Here is a 20,155-nt window from a genome sequence, read left to right on the forward strand (position 1 = left end):
TAATCTTATGGTCGAACATACCCACTTTGTGAACTTCATACAGGGTATATGAAAGAAGCGAGAAAAAAAATCTGAAATAAGCTGAGAATTTCCATCAGGGAAGTGAGCAATTTGTTGCCTTTAAAATTTATCACAAAATCTCAAAGAACTTTTGCCATAAATAAAACTTTGCCTAGACTGTCCTTATCCTCCCCTCAATTCTCCCACTTTTCATCTACATTATTAATTTAACATAAAATTTATCGTTTCATATGCAGAAAACAGAATGCCAAATGCCTGAAATCTTTATCATCTCTGGCAAAGTCATAAAATTTGTATTGAAGTCGATACATTTGAGTATTTGGTATTTGTGGCTTCTTTTATATAATTTGTTTTCATATTTCATTTTTTTTGCTCTTTTCTCTTTTGCGCATAATTTATTATTTATTAATGATATTTCTCGGCCAATTGTTGCAGTGGCAAATTGTTGCCAAAAATAATTGAAAGCTTTTATATTACTTTTATTTCTTTTTTGCTTGATGTATCTTAAATCATATTTTGAGTGGCTCTTTTGACCTTTAAAATTGGTAAAGATGTTTGAGATTTTAAAGGTCATTTGCATAATGTTTTTTTTTTTTTGTCGAAAGAGTTTTTCTTATTTATTTTTGTTTTCATTTCATTTCAGATACTTTGTGCTTACTCGTGACTATTTGCATTGCTTCAAGAGAGCTTCGGGCTCGGCCAATGAACGTGCCTCCGATATGGGACAATTTATTTTTAAGGTAAGTTCTGATGTTTCTTCTAAATAATAATAATATCTTTTTTGGGGTAGTCAAAATCATATCACTCATGTCAACTAAAAACATAATTACTTCAAGTACTGGCAATTGATGGAAAAAATATTTTCATAGATTTATCTATGATTCTCTTAGAATGTTTCTGTTTCAAATAGTTGATAGCTAAAGCTATGTACTTAAACCATTTCATTTTTCTCACTTGCCTAACAATTTTCAATGAGTTTATTCGATCTGAATCGTAACAGTTTTAAGTAGAATCTTGCCAATAAAATATTTCTCACATAATCTTTAAAAACTCTAAGGTTTTTAAGTGGTTCTAAACTATTCATATGACAACTATCGCATTAACATTAAAAAAATATTGCAATTGATAGATATAAACTGTTTTCGAGATGTTATTTTAAAAATCTACTTACAAAAATCCAATCCAATTGTGATTAGTAATCTGAATATTTCCATTTCTGTAATAAAGTTTCATTATGAAAACTATTAAGATGATTGTATTCAACAGAACGTGAATTTTGTTGCTGTTGTCGCTTACAACTTCACCTTAAAACTGCGCACTTAGAAAAACCTTCATATATAGCACATTTATTTACGAGACATTACAGAATTATATTACCCTCCCCTGGAACAGATTTATGGCTAATGGTTATGATCACATACTCGTGGAAAACGACTAAGCCATTGGTCATGTTGCCATTGACAATTGCTAGGACACACCTTGAAGTATACAAACGAAAATACGCTGAAATGAAATAAATTAAGACCGAGTGCATTTTGGCCCGACACTCGAAATCACGTTTCGTAATTGAGTCTTGACTTCCCGAGATAGAAATCTTTAAATAAGCAAACGTTAAAAAACTATTTGATTAAAACCGATTCTAAATTCGAATCGAAAAAAAAGATCTAACAACTATATAAAAGTTTCTCATTAAAATTCACCTACTTCCTCCAATCGCAACTAATCCGCCATGCTAACTTTGGCGAAACTCAGCTAATTGGCTAAAAAGAGGAGGAAAAAAACACACACACACACAACCCAAACCAACTTGCCAGCTACTGCATGTTAATTTGCCTAACTACGCGCCCAGTTACACCCCACATGAGACTGGACCTTCTCCACTCCTCCACCTAAGCAGCCAACTGGCTAACTGCTCCTCTCCTTCCATACCAACTAACTCCACATTGCCATTAAAACAATGCAAATACTCGTACAGGCGGAGACTGGCAAAAACCAAATCCAAAACCAATCTATGAAAGTCCTAAATAAGCCGATCAATTTATACTCTTTAGTTAATTCGATTTCATTAAGGAGTAAAGATTTACTTTACTGACGTTAAGAAACATCGATTGAATGATATTCAATATTCTAAACCATCAAAATTTAAAAAAGAATGAAGATTTCTTAATCTCATCTTAATTTAATATTAATAACGATTTACTATCCATGTTTAAACAGCTAGTCAGCAAGCTAAGGGCATGATAAAGTCTGATAGATTAAGATATTGATAAAAGAATGGGTTCTTAACAACTCATAATGATTAAAACAAATAAATATGTGTTTCTTAGCAACAGCCACTAAAGTCAATAGTTCCAATATTAATACATGTTTTGAGAGATCTTCAACTGAAGTAACTCTATGATAGAACAGCCAAAATCATTGAGTCTAACGCCTTCCATTTAAATCCTCTTAATATTAATTTTAAATCTATGTAAACAAATTTTTTCATTGCCAGTGACTAAATTAAGTATACCTTCTATAAAAGAGTATAAAAAGAAAGAAGAAGAAGAAAAAAGAAACACAAACAGGAACACGATTTGCAATGAAATTGTTATTGTTGTTGCAGTTGTTTAAACAAATAAGGAAAATGCACACAGCTAGCAAGCTAGCAACAACAACAACAAAGCCACTTAACATGCACTCACCAAAGAGATCATGGGAAAATTACGTCTGTCTCTTTTTATCTCCCTCTTTCTCCTTTTCTTTCACCCTTTTTTTCACCGATTTTGTTTGCTGATTTTCCACATTTCCACTAAAAAGCTCAACTAAAGGAAAATGTCAATAAATAGCCAGCGGGTTGTTGTTTACAGTTTAATTTTAAATTAAAATAAATTTTTGTGCTCAGCAATAGCAACAAAAACAACTTGTGCGGGCAATTTCCCAAAGTAAATAAGCAAAAAAAAGAAAAAAAGAAAAACCGAAAATACAGAAAACAGAAAAAGTGAAAAACAGCACGAGGGAAATAAGTAATCACTAAAGGTGGAATTTAATGTGAAAAAAAACTGCGGGAAATTAAGTTGGCTACAATGAAAATAAATTGTACAATGTTTTGAGGAAAATAATTTCCAACTGGCTTAAAAGTTGAATGTAGTTGGATATGAAAGCAAACAATCCTCAAATCAAGTACTTAAAACATTAAGTCCCAGTACTGTGACTTGCAGCAGTAGAAAACTGAATTACCATTATATATTCTTGACGATTTAGAACTAGATTTCTAAGTGGATATCTATTTATATATGTGAAATTCTAGAAGTTTTTTTGAAACAATTTTCCTCTCCATGGAAAGCCATAAAAATCAAATATATAAAATTATGTAATTTCAAACATTTCAATATTTAAAAAGAAATGCATTTCCAAAACAAAGAAACAGATCACTTAACGTGCAGTCCAATTGGCAAGTGATTAGAAAACGACTAAGTAAACTAAGTGATTGAATCAGTTTTTCAATTATTAATGAAGTATTTAAGAGTTAAGATTTTGCATATTTATCTAATGATATGAATCAGCTAGTCCAAATATTTCTCAAAAGATATAATGAAGAATAAAATTGTAAGTAGTTAACACCTCACATCATCAAAGACAACCACCCACCTATTGATGTAGCCTGGACACCCACCCACCCAAGGCAATCAGCCATAAACATTTGCCGAGTCATTGAACATAGGGAGGGGAGGGTACGAGGCTGAATGAGACAAGCTCATTAGATTGTCGGCTTCTTTATATCACATTCCCACAATATTCCTACATATAGTATTGATTCGACTCTAATGTCGTCGACAATGTAATCAACTTAATCAATTAGGTGTGACTGACTACCAAAAGTCCCATCAGTCTAATTATATAATTTGATTTCTTTGCATAAATTTCGTTTCGTGCTCAATTCCAAAGGGAAAATCAATTGCGCTTAATAATCAAGTAGAATATTGTAAAGTTTTTCATCTACTGATTGAAATTAATATTGATTTTTATCAGGTGATACTTTTGCAGGTGGGCACAGGAAAGGTTTGGGGCGGGGGGAGTCCTAGTGATGCCTGGGGAATTGCAATTTCTGCACTCGAAGCATAATTATTATGATTAATTGATTGACATTGGATGGGAAACTCATTTACTCATTTATTTTTCTTTTTGCATAATTAAAAGTGATATAAAATTTACACATAGTTGTATCATAAGTAGGCTGTTAATTATTTATTAATCAATCATCGAATTTGTGTCTGTCTCCTTCTCTTTCTCTCTCTCTCTATCTCTGTGTGGGTAATGCAATGTTTGTATTTGTATCAATCAAAGCTTTAAGGCTTTTTGTGTTAGTTTTGACAGCTTATGACAAAATATCAAACATAAATATGAACAGAAAAAAAATTATTATTATTAACAATGACAACAATAACAAATCAATGTCGACCTTGAAATATTAATATTTGTTCGTTCCATATTTTACTTTCAAAATTCGATATTGCCAATTAAAGCCTTTCCACCACTTTTATACTCTTTCTAAGGGGTTAAAGTAAAAGTCAAAAACTTAAATTTATCATAATATAACAGACAGACTTTGGTCTTAATATGATTTGGAAACATAGTTCTGTTGTTGTAGTAAATTGTAATAGAAAATAAATAATTTAAAAATTATTATTATATTAAAATACTTTCTCTAAATTTATGTTCTGGCAATCAAAATACAATGTTTATCATCAAACCCCTTCGAGCTTTGAGAACTTATAATATTTTATAGATTTTTTTAAGTTATCTGTTTTTGTTGTTATTCCCAATCCGTAAATTATCTTAAACAAGTTTTCGAACACGTCTTAATAAGTTGATTTCCTCGGGTATGCTGATTAATCTCAAACTTTATTTATTTGGGTCTCCTTTTTAAGCCGAACTTTTCATATTCAACGCTCTTTGAAGATCGACTAACTAATTCACAAAACAATTTAAAGTTAAGAGTCCGAATATAAGCAATTATGTTATAGTTCTCATATCTATTAAATTTTAATATTATAGTTTTTAGTTTTAGTAGGCGTTCTTTCCGAGCAATTCAGGTCCTAGTTAAGTATATTTGAGTCTAAAATTTAGACTCTTAATTTAAGATTTTCCAAAAAATGTTCATTTCATAGGCAATCTTGTGATCGTCTTTACATTTAGTTAAGTTTACTTTTAACAACTTTTTCGAAGATTTTACTAAACGACAACAATAGTTCCACCTTAAACAATTTTTATTAAGCACTCTTCTATCAGACCAGTAGTTTTTTAAAGTATTTTGCTAAATGAATGAATTTTTCAGGGAATGGAATTCAATTTCTATTCCACCAATAATTTCGTTGTAAATATTTGATACGTTAAGTTAAATTTCGATATCCCCCAAATTATGTATATTTAAGGGATTGAAGTAACTTAAGGATTAATTTCCTTATGACCTTATGATCTTTCTATTCTATTCTTTCTCTGCAATTTTAAAGATGTTGTCAATGTTATTTGGCTAATTTAAATTGCATCTCAATTATTTTTCATCTAACTAAAACTTTTGCTCTATAATACAACAATTAAGTGTCACTCCCTCTCGGCATCTTTTTCCCTCATAAACTTGTTTTTTTTTTTTTTTAGTTTTGCATTCTGCAACTCGGCTAAAAGTCATTAGGCCAGGGCTTCTAAACTAAAACTTTGTTAGCCCCATGCACAAGTTTTTTATTGAACTTGTTTTTCCCTTTAGGTTTATGAGTTGGACTTTAAGAATTTCAAAGGGAGAGAGAGAGAGAGAGAGAGATTCATTCTGCCGACCTTATATATGGAGTACGAGTAGATGAGGCCATTAGGGAAATATGTCAGCGGCTGCTGGTGTCTCGGCTGCGTGTGGCAATTAGCCAACTTATGCGATTTATTCAGGAATTTCTTTTGCCTTCTTTTTTCTGCCTTTCTTAATGTATATATGTATGTATATCTATGTATTATAAATGACCAACATAATTAAGTTCTTTTTAGCTTTCTGTAATGGGGTGGGGGATATGGGGGCAGTCGCCGATCAGTTGTAAGATTTATATTTGTAAAAAGAATTTGGATGCTAGAGCAGAAGAAATGCATGAAGTTGTCTGTGATAAATGAATGAGATTTGTTTGTGTCGCGATCATAGGACCTAGTTCTTATTTAATGGAGAAATCGTCTTCAAAAAATATATAAATAATTATTATTAGATGTGTAGGTTGTAACATGCTCGGAAGCATAATCTGTTTATATATCCATTTTATTTTAACCTATAAACATCCAATCATTGTGTTTTTGTCATGTTGTTTGGTTTGTTAGTTGTAAAACTATTTTGTTTTTCAAGACCTGTGCTAAGTATAAGTATCTTAAAGATACTATTCGAAAGCAAGAAGGAAGATTAAACGAATTTGCAGATTATCTTCTTACCTTCTTTACTTAAATGGGATAACTTCTTCTCAGTACATTGATATGCAAATATACATTTTGCCGACTTCAATATCCATCTTCAAAATAGTATCTAACTTAAAAGCTAAACACATTTAAACCTATTTTTGATAGTAGTCACATTATGGTCAAGGGAGTCAGGACTCCAAATATGGATATTTCTAATCAACTTTTTCATCTGTCTTTATGTCAAACGATCGTCCCCCTCGAAAATTTCACAACTTGTGATCGCTACAGCGTAAGAAAAAGCTCTAGAATTACTTGTTAAAGAAAACAATTTGATCAAACCAATTTTAGGCACCGCAAAGGTAAACAGATTGAAGTATCTATAGCTATTTGAAGAATCTCTGAATTCTTTCATCGGCTGACTTTGCTAAATATATCAAACATACTTTGTCCATTTTATTTATATTCATTAGTGTTGAACTTGGAATGCAATTTCAAATTCTTTCACTTGCATTGTGGATCAATAAACTCAATTTTAGGTCTAGGTTTCCATCTAAAGAAAAGCTTATCAAATCAAAATTATAAATGATAGCAAAGTTACCTAGAACTATTAGGAGTTAGTATTGTGATCCCTTCAAAAGCATATGTTTAAACAATCATAAATATGACTAATGCCAAGTAAATTGCACAACTAGACACAGTTAGTAACCAAAGGTAATAAATTCTACTAAATTTAGTTTGTGAGTAAGCATTTTAAGAGCATGGGAAAATGGCAATTAATCTTTTCCTAAGATTTCTATGCCAAGTTGGCGTAACAATCTTTTCAATCAATTTGCTATTATGTCTAAAATTCAATTGTTAAGCAAAAAGTTCTGTTCAAAAAAATGGACCCCCCGTCTAGAGGAGTTCCATAGTTTGGTTAACCTTTACACTTTATAATATCATTGTCTTTATTCGCTTTGCAGGTCAAGCTGGTCGATGTGGAGAAGGTGGAATGGTTGAATCGTCGTTCGTATAGCGCCATTGGATTGCTCTTGGGTCGTGAGGGTCGTGTGCTTTTGCGCTGTGACGATGGCCTCGAGGATTGGTTCGAGCTGCTGGAGGTAAGTGATCACTGGAATCAATTTAAATATCAATAAATAAAATTAATTAAATAAATTATTTTTTGGTTATATCTGCAGGAGTGCACTTTGACCTCCAAAGAGCGTCGACGTGCCTTGAAAATAGCCCAAGGTCCGCGATCACGTGCCTCGCTAGCCGCACCCGTCTCCCATGCCTCGTTACAATTCCAACACTTTGGTCTCGGCGGCACTTACTCGACTGCCCTGGATGATTGGCTGATGACAAATGGCACCGGCGGTGGTCTGGCCCGGCATAAGATTGGGGCCGGTAGCCTCAATGGTTATGGCGGAGCCAATCCCTTCTTCTCCGATTCGGTGCCGGATCTGAGTGCCCTGAATAATGAGAATCACAATCATCACTTGAGCGGCATTAGTACTAACCATTCGACTCCCCAGAAGATTCCACATCACAGCAATGCCAATCTTAGTCGTTACTCGAATGGTTATGTCTCAGCGCAGAACAGTTTTACCGCTCATAGTGCTGGTCAGAGTGGTCTTTATGGATCACCTCGTCGCATCTTCATCAACAGCAGCTTTGGCTCCAATCAAGTGGTCGACGAGGAAACCGAAGAGACGGAAGTTCAACTTAGACGACCAAGACTATTCCGTGGTGTCAGTGCCACACCGGATAATGGTAATGAATTGGATAGAGATTGGCTATACCGCAAGCCACGACCACCCACCGATATGCGCCATTCGGGTGAGTTGAAATCGTTAAATTCAAATGTCTACGTAATCCCTAATGATTCCCATATCCATTTCAGTTCAACCCATGCTACCTATTCATAATAATGGTAGCTCTGCTGCTCTGGCTCCTTCAAACAAGACCTCAGAATTGGATTGCTCTGCCCATGATAGTGGCCTGGACACTCCACCCTCGACTCATCGTCCGTCTAGCTATCGTGAGGCAAGTCGTGATAGCACAGAAACCAATGGAAGCTCATCTCGTGGCACTCTCCTGAACAACTCCTCATCCCCCGGTGGCAGTTTTCGCGGCAAGAAATTAAGTCCTCAAGTCACCAATTTGAATCAATTGAATTCCCTACACGGCTCACGTTATTCTGTTCAGGATCAGCGCATACTCAAAATGCGCAACAATGACCATCAGGAGGATCGTTGCGCCTCCATCAAACTGGCCAATCGTCTCAATCACAATGAGCCACAGCCCTCCTATGACCCAAATCAGAATCGTTACTATAAAAATGGCAATGCCACGCCACCCATATCCCTAACGCCCCAGCACACGCCACAGCATAAGATGTATCATGCCAATGGCAATGGAAATGGTACCCTAAATGGCAATGGTGGCCAATCGACCATGAATGGTTCGGCCATTTTCCGGGAACGCTACCAACATCCAGCGTTGGCGGCCATCATCAATGAGGCGCAGGGTCTAAAGTTTCGAGGTAGGTCGCAGGAATTGGGCAATTTTTGTGATTAATCATTTGGCATGCGGTTATTTCCATTTCACTTATTTTCTCATCATCATATTTGGGTTTTCCTCCCTTTTTTTGGTTGGCTCTTTGAGATTTTAAAGAAAGATTTGTTTCTAACATTTTTTAAATATATTTTCGTATATTTTTTAGTCATCATAGTTTCTAAACAAAGCTGAAATTAAAATATTTAGAAGGAAAGATAACATTGAAAATTAATTTGAAAATCTAAAATACTTCAAAATCTTCAAATAAGTATATTAAGTGTTTTTTAAAAGCATTTCTCAATAAAGTCCGAAAGTCTTTTTATAGCCCCTATCTACTATTATGTAAAGCTATAACAAAGGATTAGAATATTCGGCCAGAAAGGTTATCCACTTGGTTTGATTTTAAAATTTTTTAAACCGATTTGAAGTCGATAAAGATTTATTATAGTAAACAGAAAGAGAGTCATAAAAAAGGTCTCAAAAATTCGATAAAGAACTGGCAGACTAATCTGTTTCATTCGATTCATTATCCTCATCATTATCCTCTTACTTCATGTCATAATCTAATTATTTATGTATATATTAAAATCTATTTATAATTTATATTTATTTTTCTTTTTAATTTTATATGTGCATGATGACAAAAATTTATAGAAGAGACGGAGAATATGTGGTAAATAATGAATAGAACAATAAATGCAACAAAAATCATATATGTAGCATGAAACAATCACCCATAAATCCAAGAAACATATACACCACATAAATTGCATGATTAAGATCGGCTTAGTTATTTCGATATATCACGCATACGCATTCTATGTAGATATATAATTCTATATTATTATGTGATCTGTACAAATTCCTTGTAGAACGCGCCTATTCCGATAGTCAACAGCGTCGTCTACTGAACAATAACAATGGACCCACTGTGCCGCAGCCTGCCTCACCTTTGGCCCAGCGTCGAAACAATGCCACACCCATTTTTGGTACGCCTACACGAGTATAGCGTTTAAAGGTTTAAGTGACAAATCTTTTAAATATGCATTACCATTAGTTTAGAAATGAAGTGAATCAATTCTTTCTAGAGCAACGACTTATTAAACAATTAAATAATCATAAATTCGATAACAAAATATTTAATTAAATTCTCAATTAGATGTTAGTATATATATGCTATATATATGTACGTATATGTATTGTCCAGCTTTATGTAAATGTTTAAATAAAATAAATCCAATAAAATTAGATACAAATTATTGTCTTTTTTGATGTTTTTAAGCATTTGATTCTATGCTTGGGTAAGAACTTAAAAATATCGGAATCTATTAGGTTCTTAAAACTGTTTTATTTAATTTAATATTTTATCATCGATGCCAAACTAAGCTTTAAAAAACTAAAGTTTGATTTCTCTGAAGTCCGACTCATGGCCAAAAATGTGAATCTTATTTGAATAAATAAGATAAGATGTACTGGGCTATTAAGTGACTCTATCTAAAAGTAAGTAAGTCGTTGCAACGTGTTTCTTAGAAACAAATATCTTAAGGACCAAGTTTGCTCCTTCGCTTCATCGATTTGATAATGCAAAACTTGGTTATTGTTATTTAAAGATGTTATAATATTGTAATATAAAAATTTGAAATGAAATGAAAAGATTTTACGATACATATTAAGTAAATTTGCTTGAGAATCTTCTTTATAGTTAACAAAAGCTTTACGAGATTGAGACTGACATGAGATCTTTTAAATATGTATAAGTTGGTACTAGAAACATTAATGAATAACCCTTGCAGAGGGTAGAAATCGAATCAAGTCCAGAAAGGTTCTAATTTTCAATTAGAGCCCCTTTGTAATCGGTGTTTAGTAATCTTTCCATGCACTAGATTGAAATAAAAATTTCTCCAAATGAGTTTGAGATTTTTCCAACTTTTCAAACACGACAAATATTCAGTACTAAATTCTTTGAGATTATAGCTGGAGTCCTTTTGTTTAGAAACAGTCAACAGTCATGTCTAGAACAGCCAGTTCTTACATCTAGATTAAAGCCATAAAAATTATGTATTTTAACATTTATTCTTCTAAATTTGTTATTTCAGAGATTTGTATACATGCATATGAATCCTTAATGGTATTTTTGCTACAGAGGATCTCCTGGAGCCAAACGAATTTCGTTGATGAAATTAGATTAATTGAATTAATTAATTTTTATATTTAATTTTTCTAACAATTTGAATGCTAGAGAACTAAAACACAGCAGTAAGATAAATGAAATTAATTCTTTTTAAATTGGATATTGGAAATTTGCCGATTTTTTTAAACATTACAATTTGGTTCTTTGCATACTTTTAGGCTTTTTCCTTTAAAATGTAGATTATAATGTGAGTAAATGAAACGTTTTGCTGTTTTAGATTTTATGTCAATTTATACATTCATTTACAGAAATTAAGAAATATGCAAAAATTGGCAAAAAGTTTAATAATATGTTTTTCCACAAATAGATCTTTAACTCTGCCTTAGAATGAGACATGACAAAGACCAACCGCAACTTCAGTCATATGATTTGAAATAATATAATATCTACATATATATTTCGTATATTGACCTTTGTCTTCCGTTGGTTGCTACAACAAAAGACCAGATATGAGTAAAAATTGCTGCCAATTTTTCCAAGCAAATTCCTTTTAATATAAGGTCATATATTATATTTTTTGCACGTTGATGATAATAATTGATTTTTTTAAGTTCAAACCAGAAATAATTATAGACCTTACGTAAATTTAGGAAGGTGTGCGTATGTTTTGGAATTTACATATTTAAAACTAAATTAAGCTAAATGTTCTTATTTACATTTGTAGCTTTTGGAAACAATAAATAAAACTTCCTAAAATTGTAGAAAAGAACAATTCAATAGTTTCGTATAAATAATTATTTATAAGATTATAATCTTTCTATATTTTTGAAATATTTCAATAATCTGAGATTTGAAGCCCTCAAAAATTAAATTTTAAAATCACTTCATAGGCGTTCAAAACTAAGAAACATCTTGTATTGATAAGAACAAGCCAAGTAAGTACTTAACTAAAGTCAAATACTTTCTTTATAATCAATCTATTGATGCCTAATCGCAATGTAGGGCATAATGAAAGTTACTTGATCTATTTTATATATAATTATTAACACAAATTTATAGATAGATTTTGGTATCCAACGGATGGAATGTCCTAATAAATTCGCTTTTCCTATTCATAAGTTAGTCCTAGTTACCTGAAAGCTGTCCCAAAAATGAAGCTTTTCCATCCCAAAGCTTGCCAACTGAGAGTTCCTGAGAGAACAAATCACATAATCCACAACAAAAACAAGCAACAAAAAACTCACCCCGGAAAGGATAGTATTGAGATGTGTTCTGGTTCATGAAGGAACAGGCGAGGGGGAGGCAGAAGCGGTGGCCAGGGCTTTTTGTAGAAACAACAATAAAAAATTTTCAGTCAGCTTTGAGACGCAGCAGCCGAAAGACGAAAATTTCGTAAGGAAAATAGCAACAAGAGAGCAAAACAAAAAATCCATCAAGGAGCAGCAAGGATAATGCGAAGTCGCACCGAACTGGTGACCACAACGTTTGAGGAAAGCGATGAAGAGGACTTTAGTCCTTTAGATGACTCCGATTCCGAGGAAGATTGGCGGCCCAACAAGAAGCGACAACGTCCACCACCAAAGCAACAATCACGCGAGGGTGGAGGACGCAAGCGTAGAGCGCCAACAGCTTCCAAATTGGCCAAACGTCGCCTGACCAAAGTCAGCGATGACAATGATGATTCTGACAATGATGATGACCCAGATACGGAGGAGCTCTCCGATGACGATTTTGAGTATCCAGCGGCGAGCACTTCGTCATCCTCATCGTCAAAGCGACCGCAAAATTTGCCGCCTAAAAAACAATTTGTGAAACTCCAACAATTGGACTTATTAATCAAAAAGAATGACTTAATCGAAAAGGATTGGTTAAAGAATCAGCGCTTGTGCCTGTGGCGCAAGGATGAGCAAACGAATCTATTACAAAAATATTTGAGAGTCAAGACAACACCAGAAGAGGGTAAACCAGTGGAGGAGCAATTGCTGTTTACCTCAAGTTCGGTGGTAAGTTTATCTTTCTCTCCCAAAGACTGAAAGACTAAGAAGAGTATTTTAGAAAAAGGTCTTTGAGTAGGGAAGCTTAGTCTATAGACATTTCAGTCAACAGATTAAATTTTGTAATATCGTCTACTTGGAATGCTTTTAAATAAATTTTCGACTTTACAATTCTTTTCCAGTATTCCAGTTGGGATGATCAGCAAATAAGTGATTTTATTAATGTAAAAGCTAATTGCTTGGATCCAAATAATCGACGTATTAAACTGGATGATTTGGAGGCTGTAAAGAAAATCTCTTTGGAACTACAAACGGAGGAGACTGACAAATCTTCAGTAGCCCGTGATGAGAATAACGAAGGCGAAAATGATGTAGAAGAGAAGGAAACCACGGCTGATGATGACGATGATGATGATGACGAGGACGATGATGACAATGACGATGATGATGATGATGAAGATGACGATGAGGCTTGAATTTTTCCAAAATAAACTATCTATATTACTATGAAACATAAGATTAAGTTGGCCAAGTTGTAGTATTACAAAATTAAATTCTGATATCTGATTAACAAAAATGTGCTGCAAAGTAAAAACTATAGGTATATACATTTAATTTAGTAAATTAAATTATACAGAAGAAAGAAAACACACTTGTGTGCCAGTTTTATAAATCGCAATACATTTTCCTTACAAATATTTCGATATTGGGCGGCAAATATAAAGCAAAACATTCTCTGGGAGAATCATTAAACAATTTGCACTGAGCGTTCCTTAAAAAATCTTCAGATAAGTTTCATAGACTAGACGCGGTTACCGACGACGTTCGCCCTTGACAGTTTTGCGCTTCTCTTTCTTTTCCTCTCTGAGTTGTCTTTGCTTTTCACGATCGTCTTTATCCTTTTGCTTTTTGGCCGCACTATCAAGACGGGCTTGCTCTCGCTTCTCCTTGGCCAGGGCTTGGACATCGGACTTATTGGTATTCGGCGCCAGTCCGCCACCTCCACCAGTGCCATCAGTGCTCTCGGCGTCCGATTCATCATCGTCTTCCTCCGGTACAGCAGTCTGCAATAAGAATTACATTAAATATATTTTAAATATTGTAGTCTTTATACACATAGTCACAAAATTTCTTAAAAACTTGCATTCTCTAATTTTTAACTAAAAACTTTTTTGGGTTTATCGAGCTAGGTTCTATAAAATAAAACGTGTAAGGACATTCTTCATGACGTTTTTGTGTCTCATTTTGATTAAATTTGTATAATTAAACTGTATTAGAAAACAGATTACTGCTAAAGGCAGAAAACTTTCAAGGATATGGGCGACAAAATATACATCATTCTGATCTGATAATTGATTCGTTATTATCTGTAAAGGCTAAAGATTGCTTTCACATTGGGCTATTGTTTTTATATATCAGGCCTTAGATTCATTCATCATTGATTCAGTTCTTGTCTTACTTTTGTTACCTGGCTATCTCCACATCGGGGAAAAGAAACCTGCGGGGGGTTTAGAATTAAAAACTATTATTAACACGTCCTAGAATGTCCTCTGGCCCTGATGGTTACCTTAGAACTAAATTTCTAATAGTCTAACAGTTCTACAAATATAGCAACAATGGGCGATAAATATGTATACAGCTTTTTTTGTTCTATATTTTATTTGTTAGTTGTGCGATCTGAAGAATGTGCCGCATATATCAAAAGAAAACTTCGAGTTGCATTCAAATAGCTTTATAGCGGAAAGACAAAATTCCGTAGAAACATTCATCCATGAGAATATGGAATATGGCGTATATTAAACACCATTTTGACATGGTATAAACAATTTTGATGCCCTAACCTGTTACATTTAATAATATTGTTAAATAATATGAGGGGATCGAAGTACAACTTCTGACAAATAAAATAATTAAAGGAATTTATCCATTGAAAATCAGAGAGTAAAGTACTGTGTAATCTTATCTGAAGAATGTTTATGAACAAGAGTTAAAAATTGGTAAAGATTTTTTAGCTCAGAGACATAAACAGTCGTCAATTTGGATAAGGATATGGTAATTAAAGTTAAAAGTGGTAACATTTTAATCAACAATGGATTTTCCGAGCGATTTGTTACATTATTTGCAAATAAGTTACGCTTGTACAGCATTTTTTCTATGCACATTATAATAATGTTAGATAACAAAACTTGGGGGCGGATTAAGGCATTTAAGGGTCACGAAGATGATCTTATTTCCTCAAAAATGGTCCCTTCAGACTCAATATTGTCTATCAATTAGTAATCCAAATAAGAAAAAAAAAACTAGTTTTCAGAAAAAGTCGTGGAAAATGTTCAATTTAAATTTGGTAAAATCAAATAATCGATCTTTTCTTTTCTCACTTTATATTAAAACTTCACTCCACTCCTGAACACTCTTAAACAATATAAAGCCTGTAGATTAAATGGGACAGTCTTATTTCATTTTCGAAAGTCTAAGCTATAATTTAAAGATGACAAAAGTGTTAAAAGGAATCATTTGTTTATTCCTGTTACAGGGCATAACTGCCCAGATGGGAAATTTGGTGCCAAAAGAATGGGTAATAGACCTACCTACTTAAATTTAATCTTAGTTTAACTATTATTCTTATTTAATTATTATTCTAGAATACAGTCGAAGATGACAAATGCGTTACATATTGTTTTAGTGACCTTATTACCTTGGCGAATCATATAGCTCGAATGAATCAATCTGAGGAGACTCCTAATGAATCAATTGCGAAAATTAATCGCCTAGATAAAGAGTTGCAGATTTGCAGAGTTAAACTCAATGATCAGGTGGCAGGAGGTAATGTCATGCAAGAACTTGCGGCACAAAAGGCTTTACTTGAGGCTAAGGAAGAAATAGTCAAGGAACTAAAGGCACAGTTAAAGAAGGACACGGTAACAAATACTGTTCTACTAAGCGCTTTTAATAGTTTAAAGGCCCAAGTAAGTAAGTTCTTTGAGGGAGGCAATTTAGGGTCTATTCAGCAGGAGGAGAATCTGCCCAATCAGGGTCTCTATGTTGAAGGTGTTCGACGAATTCAATTGGCAGGACACCCACCTTTTGAGGTGCCTTATATAACACCTATATCCAGTTGGACTGTTATTCAAAGGCGTATTGATCCAAGAGTTAACTTCGATCGAAATTGGCATGACTACAAAAAGGGCTTCGGCAATGCAAAAGAAAACTTTTTCGTCGGTCTCGACAATCTGTATTTGATTCTAAAAACTAGACCCTATGAGTTGTATATCCAACTCGGTGATATTAATGGTAAAGTTGGATACGCACGCTATGATAATTTCAAAATAAGTGGCGAAGGGAAAAATTATCAACTCTTGTCGGTTGGAAATTATACAGGAACTGCCGGCGATTCATTGAGTTCCCATGTTGGGGCTTTCTTTTCAACTCATGATCGGCATAACAATTTGGTGGTTCAGCATAATTGCGCTTTAGGTGCATCTGGTGGATGGTGGTATACATCATGTGGCGAAAGGTAAAGTAAAGGATCTTGCTATAAGATATTATTCATTAAACTTTTCATTTACAGCAAATTGAATGGATGGTTTCACATCAATGGTTTAGCTCACAAAAATGGCATTACATGGGGTACTTGGGCTGATCCAAATCAATCAATGAATCTACAATCCCTGACATTTGTACAAATGATGATACGACCAACTGCATAAACAATTTGTAACAATTTTCCATCAGACCATCATTGAAACTTTTGGTTTATTACGAAATGTTCTAACTAATTTGTAATGATTCTTTTTGGTGTGACATCAAATAAATAAGATTCATTTCAGTTGAATTAAATCATATTATTAACTGCCAATATCACGCATTGATTCTCTAACCGAGTAGATGACATCATGTAAGATATTCATACGTGTAACCTGGGGTTATTCTTCCTTACACTTCATCTCATAAAACCATTGACGGATTAGGTCAGGCGCGGGCCCTAAAGCGATTTGGACATTAATAAAAATCGGTCAAGAACTAGAATGACTCTAACTGCCTTATTGCTGTATTTTGAGCAATTTCTAATCGATATTTAATAGTTATATGTATATCGATTAAATTTAGTATATTTTAAAATGGCAGAAAACACGAGGATATTTGAAAAAAAAAATTCGGATCTGATTTTTGTGAAAAATCATGAAAATTGACAAAACAAATTAGTTCTCTAATGTTTGAAATTGAAATATTAGATATTAGTTAAGAGTTTTGAAGAATTTACAAAAAATTTTAAAAGAAACGACAAATATGTATATTAATTTATCTTCTTTGCTTTGACCATATTTTGTTAACTCTATTGCAAATTTGTTATTGCTTTTAGACACACTTTGGCGAAAACAAAGTGAAATTGTAAACCACAAATTTCCTAATTATTAGTGGCCTTTCGTCTTGGGGTCATTTTACGTCTCGAATTGATTAATTTTTCTTGAAATTCGAGTAAAACTGAAATTCCTCGTCGAATGAGTCATTTTTCGTCATCATCTGACGAAATTTATGATGACTATTAGACTCTTAATTGAATTGCCTAATGACAGCATATTGCCATTTTTTTAAGGGTAAGGTAAATAATTTGAATAAAATTGGATGCAAAAACATTAATAAAGATAATGAACTCTAATATGGATATATATAAATTAAACAAAGGCTAATTTACTTTCTGGCAAAAACTTATCCTCTGCATTTTAGCCGCTATGTAGACGAAATTTAGACTTTCCATAGTCATTATCAACTCAACTATAACATATCGTTCATTCTTTCATTTACCACAATTGACATTTGTATATTTAGTATACAATTTTCGAACAGCTCAACCTCTTGAGATAAAAAAGAATACTATGAAAGTATAATTTTCCTTTTAAAAGCTTTACTATTAATTTACTTGTAAGTAAATGCTGCCCAAGATAAATAACTTTCAAGTGCCTACAGGGCCTCAATCTTGAACCAGTCTCACGTTAGAAAAGAGCAAGTTCAGTTAAAATGGAAATTAGTTGTGACACGCTTGACATTATGCATTATGATGAAATTTTTAAGTTCAGACCTGTGAATATTGTGCCAATATCTGTTCCTTAATCCGGCGTTCTTCCGCTGTGTATTCACGCTGATTGATAGTTGGTAGTAACTTCTGTTGCTCCAACAATTTGGCTAATTGGGCATTTACATCGATATCCAGACCCTTTTTCGGTGGCTCATCAGCCGATGGATGACTTTGTAGCCATTTTTGTAGAATGGTTTTAACTATTTCCTCAATATCGGATGACTTAAAATAGAGATTTTTGATATTTACTCAATCAATGAAATTTCACCAACTCACCCCCCGTCTCACTTAAAATATCTTCCAGTGCTTCTAGTTTCTCATCTTGTGTCTCCTGAGCAAGCAAATTAATATTTTTTTAATTAAACAACTCTCGAGTCTCCATTCAGACATCTTTCACATGGCTTACCTCGCCCTCCAGAATGCTGATAATATACGAACCGAACACATTTTCATCTGTGTTGAGCTGACGCAGTTGCTCGTTCAGCCACGTTTGAAACTCGGCGCTGGCGCTCATTTTATTTCGATCAGCTGCGTGTTTAATTAATTATAATGCTCATTTACAAAAAATCAGCCAGAAAAGGTAAAAAATAAAACTACTAATAATTTGGTGTAGAGAGCAGTGTTGCCAAATGTTTATGGAACAGCTGGGCGAATAGTGCTGGCAATTTAGCTTGCTAATACGCCAGAACTGCAGCTGGTACTTAATATATGTAGCTATAGGCTATAAAAAATCGTCAAAAAATAAATCGATCGCTATAACATACAGCTATGAAATAAATAAGTGATTCTTGCTAAAAACTTCTATACCAATTCTTATTTTATTTATGAGTAATTTGAATTTGTTTTTTATTTTTGTTTTTAAATGCCCTATAGCTGCTCTGAATATAACCATTTTATAAACCAAATGCAAAACTTTTTGATTCAATATTTTTTTTTAAATTAATATCCTCGTATTATTTAGTAATATTTCATACTGTCAATAATTTTTAACTTCTTCATAATTTGAATAAATAACATTTATCAAAAAAGAAGGAAACTTTGCAAGTTTATATACTTTACATACATAAATTTTCATGAGTAAGTTTCGTTTTTATTTTTTAATATTTTGTATTTTTATATATTTTTTTATATATATTCTATATTATTAGATATTTTTTTTAACGAATTACTATTGTAAAATTTTGTTTTGCTGCTTGTTAAATATGTGCTTAATGTTAAAAGAATAATTAGTAGGTAAATAATAATTTTTAGGCAGAAAGCAATTTTCCATTTTTCGGCCAGCTTGGCACCGCTCATCCCTACACAGCTGTTTGATGACAGTGTTGTAAGGCAAATGCACTGCAGTGCTGATAAACGTCAAAGAACTTACTTAGTTTTTTATGCCGACCTTAAATCGCGACCTGCTGCTCTTGATTATTAAAAAAAAAGTGGAAATTGCTAATTAATGAATTATTTTTCGTTAGATTAAATCAAACGGGAAATCTCGACCAATATATTGTGCATAATTTGAATCAATGTTTGGCCCAATGGAACAAAGGGCGTGGCAAGAAATGATAAGAGGGGAAATGAAAACACAAACAAAAACAATAAAAGCAATTGTTGTGTTTATTGTTATTATTATAAACAATTGAGTTTATATTTCAAATTTATAATTGATACAATTGTTACTGTTACACTCAGTGTATGCGAGTGTGTGTGTGTGTGTGTTGGTAAATGTGCGTTTGTTATGCCTATGTAAATATGTTGCATTTGGATTTGTCTCTCGTCTTCGGGTAATAATTTTTTCAGTCGCAAGTCTCGACACCTGCGTCGCCGTTGCCGTCGCAGTTGCCATCGCTCTTGGTCTTCGTCTTTTGTTTATTTGTTGTTGCCGTTGTGGCGTCTCGGCAGACGCATTATAAACAAAAAGAAACAACAACGAAAAGTATCCAGCAACAACAACAACAATCAGTTGGCAACAAGTGGAATAGATACACACATATGAAAATACCT

General features: G+C 33.3%; 4 protein-coding genes across 10 annotated transcripts in view; 3 read left to right on the forward strand and 1 right to left on the reverse strand.

The window, feature by feature from the left end:
- The window catches only part of LOC137580347 (uncharacterized), a 52,831-nt gene extending 42,611 nt beyond the window's left edge, over window positions 1–10,220 (forward strand). For 4 of the 7 annotated variants that reach the window (XM_068294346.1, XM_068294345.1, XM_068294349.1 and 1 more), the window contains 5 exons: window positions 665–761; window positions 7,389–7,526; window positions 7,605–8,244; window positions 8,309–8,950; window positions 9,837–10,220. In XM_068294346.1, the coding sequence (XP_068150447.1) occupies window positions 665–761; window positions 7,389–7,526; window positions 7,605–8,244; window positions 8,309–8,950; window positions 9,837–9,973 (1,654 nt within the window). In that variant the 3' untranslated portion in view covers window positions 9,974–10,220. Of the gene's footprint in view, window positions 1–664; window positions 762–7,388; window positions 7,527–7,604; window positions 8,245–8,308; window positions 8,951–9,618; window positions 9,642–9,836 lie in introns of those variants that run through there. The other 3 variants (XM_068294347.1, XM_068294351.1, XM_068294348.1) reach the window with 2 other exon arrangements.
- A 2,138-nt stretch (window positions 10,221–12,358) lies between these two features.
- On the forward strand, window positions 12,359–13,794 carry LOC137580528 (nucleolar transcription factor 1). The gene is made up of 2 exons (XM_068294607.1): window positions 12,359–13,098; window positions 13,272–13,794. The coding sequence occupies exons 1-2, from the start codon at window positions 12,547–12,549 to the stop codon at window positions 13,563–13,565; spliced, it is 846 nt and encodes a 281-aa protein (XP_068150708.1). The 5' UTR covers window positions 12,359–12,546; the 3' UTR covers window positions 13,566–13,794.
- LOC137580529 (coiled-coil domain-containing protein 43) lies at window positions 13,686–18,808 on the reverse strand. Its single transcript, XM_068294608.1, has 4 exons — window positions 18,570–18,808; window positions 18,441–18,494; window positions 18,167–18,385; window positions 13,686–14,153 (listed from the first exon to the last, which is right to left on the reverse strand). The coding sequence occupies exons 1-4, from the start codon at window positions 18,675–18,677 to the stop codon at window positions 13,902–13,904; spliced, it is 633 nt and encodes a 210-aa protein (XP_068150709.1). The 5' UTR covers window positions 18,678–18,808; the 3' UTR covers window positions 13,686–13,901.
- On the forward strand, window positions 15,564–16,853 carry LOC137581125 (ficolin-2-like). Its single transcript, XM_068295295.1, has 3 exons — window positions 15,564–15,664; window positions 15,732–16,603; window positions 16,658–16,853. Exons 1-3 carry the CDS (start codon window positions 15,578–15,580, stop codon window positions 16,794–16,796), a joined length of 1,098 nt encoding a protein of 365 aa, XP_068151396.1. The 5' UTR covers window positions 15,564–15,577; the 3' UTR covers window positions 16,797–16,853.
- Window positions 18,809–20,155: the final 1,347 nt, after the last annotated feature.

Source organism: Drosophila tropicalis, unplaced genomic scaffold, assembly GCF_018151085.1.
Source record: "Drosophila tropicalis isolate 14030-0801.00 unplaced genomic scaffold, ASM1815108v1 contig_845, whole genome shotgun sequence".
Lineage (NCBI taxonomy): Eukaryota > Metazoa > Arthropoda > Insecta > Diptera > Drosophilidae > Drosophila > Drosophila tropicalis.